This window comes from Aristolochia californica, unplaced genomic scaffold (assembly GCF_029961685.1).
Source record: "Aristolochia californica isolate CCGP_79_NKW_82.1479 unplaced genomic scaffold, dmAriCali1.0.hap1 SCAF_9, whole genome shotgun sequence".
Lineage (NCBI taxonomy): Eukaryota > Viridiplantae > Streptophyta > Magnoliopsida > Piperales > Aristolochiaceae > Aristolochia > Aristolochia californica.
The window spans coordinates 29,110,606-29,121,224 of NW_027182290.1; the positions used below are offsets into that span (position 1 = coordinate 29,110,606).

The 10,619-nt window shown below is 36.1% G+C and overlaps 1 protein-coding gene across 1 annotated transcript; it reads left to right on the forward strand.

The window, feature by feature from the left end:
* The first annotated feature begins 3,506 nt into the window (after nucleotides 1-3,506).
* On the forward strand, nucleotides 3,507-4,655 carry LOC137940732 (LEAF RUST 10 DISEASE-RESISTANCE LOCUS RECEPTOR-LIKE PROTEIN KINASE-like 1.1). Its single transcript, XM_068785866.1, has 2 exons — nucleotides 3,507-3,639; nucleotides 3,745-4,655. The coding sequence occupies exons 1-2, from the start codon at nucleotides 3,507-3,509 to the stop codon at nucleotides 4,653-4,655; spliced, it is 1,044 nt and encodes a 347-aa protein (XP_068641967.1).
* The last annotated feature ends 5,964 nt before the right edge of the window (nucleotides 4,656-10,619 follow it).

The window sequence follows — 10,619 nt, forward strand, 5'->3', positions numbered from 1 at the left end:
AAATTACATGGGAAGTAAAAGTGATCTTCTTAAAATTAGCACCATACCCTTGAGAGGGTTGTTTAGTTATCTGAGCTGGTCACAATCGGTTAGAAGGTTTCTCATCATGCAAGACCTCTTAGGACACCTAGACAAACCTGTTACACCGGTTAATTATGGCCCATGCAGTCAGGGAACTTCTGTGAATCAGATTTCTTCAGGAAGCCTATATGAAATTATATTATGATAACCAGACAACCATTCATATTGCTTTAAATCCAGTCTTTCATAAAAATACAAAACACATTGAGGTAGATTGCCATTTTATACAGGAAAATTTTCAAACCGTAATTTTATCTTTTAGACATGTTTCATCTAGAAGACAAATGGTAGATATTCTTACAAAGTCGGTCACATCCAAGATATAGATTACTATTTGCAGCAAGTTGGGCATCTACAATGTTTTCTCTCCCCCAGCTTGAAGGAAAGTGTTGGAAGAATCTTAGCACAAATGTAAATTAAGGGAAAACTCCTCTCACACGTCAAGAGTTGGGAAATGAGGTAAATAAATGGTTTTTTATAAGGATGGCATAAAGGTGTAATTAAGTAAGATGATGTATGTCTACTTATATCCTTTTCTTTACAAAACTTGTAGCTTTAAGGGCATTGTAGTCATTGTAAACCTCATTCCACAACTATAAATAAGAGACTTAAGGCGTGGGGTAGAGCATTAAGTCTCTCTTCTTCTCATAAATTCGTCCATAGCCTATTCTCTCTTTTCCCAAGCTCTCTCTCCATCTCTCTCTATAGTCGTCTCTCTTCTTCTTTCTTCCTCTCTTTTCCTCTCCTCTTCTTCCACCACTCTTCCCTCACCACCTTGATTGAGGTTCTTTATCATGGGATCCTAAATACAACATCGAGATCGAGTGTGAGCTCAACCTCGAGCCTAAAATTGGAATCAAACTTGAACACAAGAATTTTAACTAAGTTTGAGGTTATGCTCGGGTCGGGTTTGAGTTCCAACTTACATTTAAAACTTTGCAAAAAATACATATAAAATAAATAGCACATAAAATTGTGCATAAATTCTACTGAAATTGTACTTTACCTTTGCATAAAATTGTACATAAATACTATACATAAACTCTGTTTAAAATTGTCCATATACTCAGCATAAAATTGTTCATAAACACTCACAACAGTATGTAGAAACTTGGTTCAATGATAAAACACAAAAATTTAAATGAAATATCAATATCAAATTTACAATCACCCAAACAAAAATTATAAATCCAGAATAAATTTGTAAACTACAGTTCTTTCTCTTCGTGCTAGAAAACAATATGCTAAGTCCTTGTTAGCATGAGCAAAATCTCCACCTATGACAAAAAAAAAGAATAAAACTTATTATTGTTTGATAAAAAAAAATACTCTTCCACTTCTAATTACTTAATATAGTGAAAAATATTAAAATTACCAAGATGAGAAAAAATTGAAAATCAAGTAACTAGTAGTATTATCTCTACAGGCTTCTTTTCAGGTTGTAATCATCAAACAAAAATTTAATAAATAAAACTAAAAAATATCATAATAAATAATTATACAAAAATAGTTCATCTTTTGATTTTTCTTGACACTACAAAGAGTCCAAACCCAATCACCGCCATAAATCAAAGCTTGAACTGTATTTGGTGTCAAGGAAGAACGATACGGATTGTCATTTCTGAGGTATTTATAAACCTCGAATGAGCTTTTTCCTATTTGTTAAAGGATTTTGTTGTCATTTGAAGTCAAAACACCACATCTAACATATTTGTGCAACCTTTGTGAAAATGCAGAGATAGGCTCAAGGAATGTAGAATGCAGTGTTCTTCCTCTTGTTTTTATAGCATTTCTCTTTCGCCGTTGTTGTTTTCTTTATCGTCCTCTGACCCATATTTCAATACCTATATCCCCCAACACTGCAATGACAATGGTCCGAATTTTAGTTACTTTTTCTAGATTCAAGATATCCAATAAGCCATGTAGCTGTCCTGTTTTCAGTCTTACTTGTGATGATGATCAGTTTGTCCTCAAGATGCCTCAAAATGAATTCTATGTCTGAACCATCTTGTACGACAATCAATCAATTTTTCTTCACACTTTCTCTTGATTGGACTCCATTTTGACCTCTGCCCACCCCAGCAATTCTTCTTCTATGGCCGTGCTCAGTTTCCCCTTCTCGAAGGTCTTTACTACTTTGGAATTCATTTTGACCTCTGCCCACCCCAGCAATTCTTCTTCTATGGCCGTGCTCAGTTTCCCCTTCTCGAAGGTCTTTACTACTTTGGAATTCCTTTCCTTACAAGTGATTTGCATACATCTTATGTGTTCATTAACTGAAAAGGAGTAATGGAATTCATGGAATTCCTTTGATACTGTTTGTAGCCTGTGACGACTTGGCTTTGCTTCAAGATCTCTTTTTTCTGACATCTCCTTTTTTCTCTTCCTCTGATTCTTCTCTGTAATATTCTTCTTTTGTCCACCAATCTCAATGAAAAGGAAGCCACAAAGGATCAACCTTTCCACCCGTGAAACTTCGCAATTGTGGGAATCAAGTTTATTCATTGTGTAGCCCTCTTTCAAGGCTTGCTACCTTGAGTTTTAAAGGTGCAAGCATGGAGAAAAATGAACATCAACTCAAACATCTGTATATGTGAGCACATAATGTAATTTACTCATATACAATCAAGTCTGGCACTCGGTCCAACTATTGGGATGTTCTCCAGTTTTTTTTTATCCATAAACAACTCATTCCTAATCTTGTTTCGAGTTTGTGTTATAAGTAATCAACATTACTCTTGATTGGTTATCCATGGCTGACTTACCACCATTATTTATCGTGAATTGGTTGGATAAGGAAATCCGTTCTATATTAGCTTATGGAAATGCTCTGCTGTAGCATCTTTATCCAAAGTGTTTGGAATGCCGTTTTTAGTGGAGGCCGTTGTAGTATACGTAATACAACTGGAATTTTTTCATCTGTAAGCTAACGTTTACTTATTGATGTTGCAGGAAATTCAAAACGTCGGAAGGTCGCTGTAGGTATTTCTTCCATTGGTGCTTCAGAATCTTGATTCATTTTTCATTTTCTTTTTAAGAAGGGAGGAGCTTGATGTGAATTCCTGAGTGGCAGGTGGGGCAGGTTCCCCTGTTTCTGCCACTTACCTGTTTAATAAATATCACAGATGCAAGTCAAAGTTCATGAAAATTTTGTTCAGAGGAACACTAGATAAAATAGTTTACCTTTGAATTATGCTGCAGAGATATAACGATATTAATGACAATAACAAACAAACAGGAAGAACTGAGGAAACTAAATAATCTGACGCCTATTCTATCTCTTTCAGGTGTTGGATGTGGAGTGGGAGGCTTTCTTCTAGCTTGTCTCTTTTTTTTCCTCGTTTGGCGGTACCTTCGGCAGAGACGTCAGGCTGCTTCCAAAATCCTTCTTCCACAAAATGTCTCTCCAGATCCCTCTTCAAAGCATGACCTTGAGAAATGCCCAAGCACCCTCTACACCCACAGATTCTCTTACAAGGAACTTGAAGAAGCCACCAACAACTTTGACTCTTCTAGGAAATTGGGAGATGGTGGCTTCGGGACTGTTTACTTTGGTAGGTTACTTTAATATTAGCATCATCACCTTTCATGACTCCCCATCTTTGCAAAAAAAGGTTTGTCAAGTACATAGGTAAGTTGATAAACTCTGTTTACCTTATACAGGAAAGCTCCGAGATGGACAATCTGTAGCAGTAAAGCGCTTGTATGAGAACAACTACAAACGTGTGGAGCAATTCATGAATGAAGTAATGATCCTCTCCAGCTTGCATCACCGAAATCTTGTTACTCTATATGGTTGCACCTCCTGTCAGAGTCGCGAGCTTCTCCTAGTGTACGAGTTTATCCCTAATGGTACTGTTGCTGATCATCTCCATGGAGATCGTGCCCAAAAAGGGGCTCTCACTTGGCCCATTAGAATGAATATTGCCATAGAAACAGCTGAAGCACTTGCATACCTCCATGCATTTGAACGTCCAATCATCCACCGAGATGTCAAAACCAATAACATTCTCCTCGACAGCAATTTCCTTGTGAAGGTTGCTGATTTTGGAATATCACGTTTGTTTCCCAGTGATGTGACACACGTCTCCACTGCTCCCAAAGGAACACCAGGCTATTTGGATCCTGACTACCACAAATGCTACCAACTTACGGACAAGAGTGATGTGTTTAGCTTTGGTGTTGTTCTGATGGAGATCATATCATCCAAGCCAGCAGTGGATATTAGTAGACACCGGCAAGAGATTAACTTGGCTACCATGGCAATTAAGAAGATTCGGAATGGCACCCTGCATGAGTTGGTGGACCCATATATTGGATTCAATACTGACGACAGGGTGAGGAGGATGATCACTTTGGTGGCAAAGTTGGGCTTCAGATGTTTAGAGGAGGAGAAAGATATGAGACCTTGCATGGATGAGGTCGTGAAGGTGTTGAAAGGGATCCAGAGGGAGGCGGATGGAATGGGTAAGAAGACTTCAAAGTTGGATACTCATATGGATGATATAGGTCTATTGAAGAGTGTTCCGCCACTTTCTCCAGATTCCATTATGGATAATTGGGGTTTGGGGTAGCAAACCCATGATGCCTAATGCCAGCCACATGTGTAGGGGTGGCATGACTAGTAAATAAGGAGAACTTTCATAGAGATGACATTGAATTGTAATTATGCAAGTTGATGTATATCTTCTTATGTCTTTTTCCTTTTATAGCAAGTAGTTCTAAGAGCATTGTAGTAATTGTAAACACCTTCACACAACTATAAATACAGGCTCAAGGCATGGGGTAGAGCATTCAAGCCTCTTCCTCTTGGCTCAAATTCGTTCATACACTACTACTTGTTTTTTCTCTCCCTTGGTTTCTTTTCTCCTCTCTCCCAAGAGCTAATATTCTTCTCATGTCTCTTTCCCTTGAGTTCTCTTGTGTTTATGTGTTATCCCTAAAAATCAATATGGTATCAGAGTAAGCAAAGATCTGAGATAGAAAATGAGAAGAAGATGGAGAAGAAAGGGAGGAAGAAGAAGAAAAAAAAAAGTTTCTAGTTTTTCTCGTCATTCTTTCCTTCTGTTTTTCATTAAATTTTTTACTCTCTTACGTTATATTTCATATAAAAGAATATACCATTGGAAAGATTTTTGAGTCTAGTTTCCAACTCAAAAATAATCGTTGAAATCAGATTTTTTTAGAAAGAAAAACCGATATCTGAAGCAACAAATGTCAAATAGCAAAAATGTTTTGTATAATAGCAGAAAGTCACAAATTCCTGAATGGTTTGTACCAACATTACTTAGGATTTATATTGATAATTATATTTAAAAATAAATATATGTGAGTCTACTTTATATCCTAACAAACCATTTCTCAATCTGATCTTTCTAGAAAGAGATATCTACATTGAAAGAATCAAAGGTCATTATGGTATCCTATTGCATGGGAAGATCTGAATTTAAGCCGAATTTGTTGCTTCACTTTTTGAGATACTAATGTTGATTGAGTTTCCTTTTTTAAAAAAAAAATCTAGTAAAAAATTTACCAACTTGAGTATATTTCCTTCCTTAAAAGTTTCTTTTGTTTGATCTCACATCCCTTTAGTTTCTTTAAGAGATGTTTTTTCCCCATATGAGTTTAGTTTCATATTTTTACAAAGTCTGAAATTTTTGAATTAGAAAGTCTTGTTTGCTTGTTACAAATTCAAAATAAGTTTCCTAAATCTCCCTTATTCCATAATTATCTCTTGAATATTTTCTTTGTAAATTGGTCAAGTTGTGTTAAATAGTAATTGTCTTATTTGAGAAGTTTATTTTTACAAAGTTTTCATTATTATGTTCCATTTCAAAACTTTCTTATTGGGTTTTTTTTAAGTTTCCTTAATCATCCTCTTGAGTAAAACCTAGTCCATTTTTATCGATCTATTGGTCTCAAAGTGCTTCCTTCTTACTTGGAAGTATGAAGAGCTGCTATCTTTTTATTCACCTTTAATTCCTCAAGATACTTTCTTCAATTTGTTTTTTTATAAAATCACTTCAGAACAATGCCTATAGACCCACTACCTAAAAATATAGGAGTGTACCCAACATCTAATTCGAATTAAGTCTTTAATTTTTCACCCAAGAGGTGATTAGTGTTTGAGTTACCCTTAAAAAGTGAGTATTTTATTTGTTGTGCCCTATAGTTGGGTTGTTTTTTCGCCATTAAAATTAAGCAGAGTGTATTTCAGACTATGACTATTTTGAATAGTGTGTGGAGCTTTGTTGTATGGCTAGGTGTATTTTTTTTTCTCTCACCATTATGATGTGCAAGTTGTGTCTCTTGGTAAAAAACAAAGAGATCCTCATTTGTGGGGGAGAAGTTGAAGAAGAAGTACAAGAAAAAGGTAACCAATAATAAGGAATTTCACATGTTATAATAATCAAGTTTTATGTGATTAGAATATCCCAGTAAGGGGGAGACAAGATGAAAACGAGATGAAAACTACAAGTAAGTTGTAAACAAGAAGAAGATGAATCAAAGCAAGACAATCAAAATTTCTTCTCAAGCCACACAAGATCAAAATTTCTTTTCAAGTACACAAGTTTCTTAACCAATATTATTTGCAAATGAAGTTACAAACACCAGTTTCAGGGTGAGTGTTAAGAGACACCCACGTGTATAGGGGTAGCATGACTAGTAAATAAAGAAAACTTTCATAGAGATGAAATTGAATTATAATTATGCAAGCTGATGTATATCCTTTTATGTATTTTTTCTTTTTGAAGCATGTAGCCCTGGGGCATTGTAGTCATTGTAAACACTTTCACACAACTATAAATACATGTTCAAGGCATGGGTAGAGCATTCAAACCACTTCCTCTTGGCTCAAATTCGTCCATATACCTCTCTCTCTCTCTCTCTCTCTCTCTCTCTCTCTCTCTCTTTTGTTCTTCTTTCTTTCCCTTGGTTTTTTCTCTCCTCTCTCCCAAGGGTTGGAGTTCCTCTCTTCTCCTTCCTTTAGTTCTCTTATATTTATGAATTGTCCCTAGAAATCAATGCTTTGATAGAATATTTTTATCTTACAAAGGTATTTTTGAAAGTGAGGAAGAGGTTTACCCTCTCCTAGTGGAAGTCTTCTACACCAATTTGGAGGTAGAAGAACTCTCCTCATGTCACCTTCGACTCATGAGCTACGTTGAAAATGCACCTATATCAATCAAGTCTAGTGAGCTCAGTGCTCGGCTTGGGACAATGTCTATAAGATTAACAAGGTTTATAAAGGAGAGTGGACCCATGAACCTTCATCCGGACTGCCCTCAAAATATCCAAGACGACATTTAAGTATCGCTTGGGCAAACGTGTGGAAGCTCTTATGAAGTTAAAATCAAGGTCTTAAGCATGGAGCATCAAGTCTTCATGGAGATTGCGACTCATCTCCTCAATCCGATGAAAGACACATTCTCTCGCTTCACTGCAGTCGACATCTTCTAGCATTGGGCCATTATCAAGAGGATTTCACTTTACTATGGATATTTTATGACATGCCGCATGTTGGACATATCCACAAATACTCGGGTCAACGACCTTCCATTTGCTAGAGAGATCACTCCTATCCTCCGTGTGTTCAGAGTAGATCTATTAGATGAGGTATTCGTGGACATCACAAAGAAAATGTCCATCAAAGAAATCAAGGATGGGAATTTTGGGTTTGCCAAATGGCATGGACAATGGATCCAAAAAGAGGAGATACCCAAGGAGTCATCCCACAACTTGTTGCTTCTAGAGACGAGCCTAGTCTGGAGCCTTCCATGGATCAGTACAAGTTTGCGAAGAGGAGAAGAACGAAAGAAGGTGCTTCATCATCCACTGATCGGCTCTCCACTCTCGAAGATGTCGTAGATGATGTTCGGGCTACTCAGGTAGCAATTATGTCCACACCAGAAAAGGTGAAGGCACAATTGCAAAGGATCAAGCAACAATTCGACATCATCCTCAACCAACCTCTGCCTCCAACTTAGTTGACCTTAGATCCATCCATCTACTCTTTTTTTTTTTTTACTTCCAGTGTACATATGTTTATTTTAAATGTATGTATGGTTTAATACATGTACACATCATTTTGTAACTATTTGAACATCTTTATGATATGGTCTTTGGGCTACTTTTTAATCTCTATTATGCGTCTAATTTAACTATCTTTTTTAGTATGACAAAAAGGGGGGAGAAGAAAAAATAGGGAACTTGGATAATAAAGACCTAAGCACTCATAAAATTGCTCTTAAAAGGCTTCAAACAAACTATGCACATAATAAGGGGGAGCTTATGATAGAATTGCATATTTACTCAACTCCTGCATGCAAGAAAGAGTACTTTTTAATTTTTTCAAGTTAGGTTTTGTCATCATAAAAAAGGGGGAGATTGTTGACTGTAGGTTAACTCCCACATTGATTTTGATGATAACAAAACATATTTGAATTAATAACTTGCAAATATAGTATTTCAAATACTTCACCTTCAAGAGCATATCAAGGTCTAAAGCATCAAAGCCAAAATGAAGACCTCAACCACAATTAAAGAACATCTCTTGAAGAAACACCCACAAGGAATAATACAACAAGAAGACTCGGAGTTCAAGCATGATAGGCGAACATTTAAACTCAGTCAATTTTTGTAAGAGAGTATTCTAAACTCCTATTCCTTAAGTACTTGTGAGATCGGAGCATTAAGATTTAAATTGTATATAGACATGTTTAAAATCATCATACACATCGCTTAGAAACATGTTAAAGCACATAGAGAGAAATTCCTATGTTTTATAAAATATATATTTTTAATTTGGCATTGGAATGATCGATCATCCAAAACTGTGCAAGCTAGCAATTTAAAGCATGATCAATCAACCATAGTCAATTGATCGATCCTCCATGACAGTCATTTCACGCTATAACGCATGATCGATCTTAGTTATCCAAGCAAGCAGAATTTACATAGAATGATCGATCATTCCTCTAGATTGATCGATCAGTCAGAACTTTGCCAGTATTGGGCTTCAAGCATGATCGATCAAATGAAATTACACTATTTGATCATACTTGTATTGCATATGTAGAGGAAATCTCGATTGATCGGTCAACTTAAATTTTTTGGATCAATGGTAACATATTGATCGATTAGTCCATCGATCAATAAGTCACAGTTTGACAAGAAAGTAGCTGTTATGATTGATTGATCGAACAATCACTTACCAGTGATCGATCAGTTAATGATATGATGTTTGAAAATAGACAAATAACGGCTAGTTTGAGTTGGGGAAACTATAAATACCCCCACCAAACCGTGAGTAAAGAGTGAATGAGTATTTATTGGTATATCTTCAAGCCCCAAACCTCTATCTTGAAAATTCTCACCAAAAGTGTTTTATAGAGAAAGAGAGAGAGTCTTACCTTGAAAAACTTTCTCTCTTTCAATCATCCTTGCATACATCATAGTACAAGCTCCTTGATCTATTCACAACGTGTTATAAAGGAGGAGGCAACTTGAATCTCTCAAAGAGAAGCATCTCTCTAAGTAAGTGGTCTAACTTTTCCCTTTCTTTTTTATGATATTGTGAAAGATTCATCTAGAACCTGTTAATCTCGATAGAAAGGCCTAGCTATTCTAATTTGAATTACACATACAAATCAATTTTAATTTGAATAAATAAATTCACCCCCCTCTTGAGAAGTCACATGGGCCAACAAGTTCTTCATGACAACATAAAGATCGTACTAACTTATTTTATTACATTCCTATGGCACTATTTTATTTCCCTTTTAATTATGAACAATCAAGTAAATAAATGGGTACTTAAAAGTATCCTTTACTTATTCCTAAAAAATGGGTAACAAATAAGTATATTAATTAGCACTAATAATAAAATTACTTGTTTTCCTAATTATGGCCCTAAATACCTATTCACCTAAATCACTCTATGTGAAGACGTAGAGGATTATATATAGAGATTGAGGATGATGCTTTTAACAACAAAAAATTCATCGATGAAAGTCTCACTCCCATTGCAAGCTTGCGACGCTCGTCTCTCCTTGGAGGAAGAAGCCAAAAGAGCAGTACACACGAAGCCGATGAGGAGCGAATACTCCTCTCGATACGAAGACTCGCTTCTGATCTCCTGGAGCTCGCCAAATTTCAAGATTAGGAGAGTCACTCCAAGGTCAAATTCGCTTTTCTTTTTTCTTTTTAGTTTTTATGATTTCTTCCTTCCGGCGTTGATCTGTGTGGAAATGACGAGAACGTTTATTCTTTTTTGCATGATCATTTGGTCCTCATTTATGTTTTCGTTCTCTTACTGAATTTTCTCTTCTTGTGATTCTTGAATTTAAATCCTCTGTTTTCCGTTCATAAAAAACATTCCGAAAAAAGCAATCTACGACGGAAGCGAACCAGTAGAAGAATAAGTGGAGACGGAATACTATAAGATCTTGGATCATTACCGTCTAAAAATATTCAACTCTTCTCCAAGAGGAAGTTGGGGGAGAGGTCGTCCTCATTGGAGAGACAGGAGCGTCTAT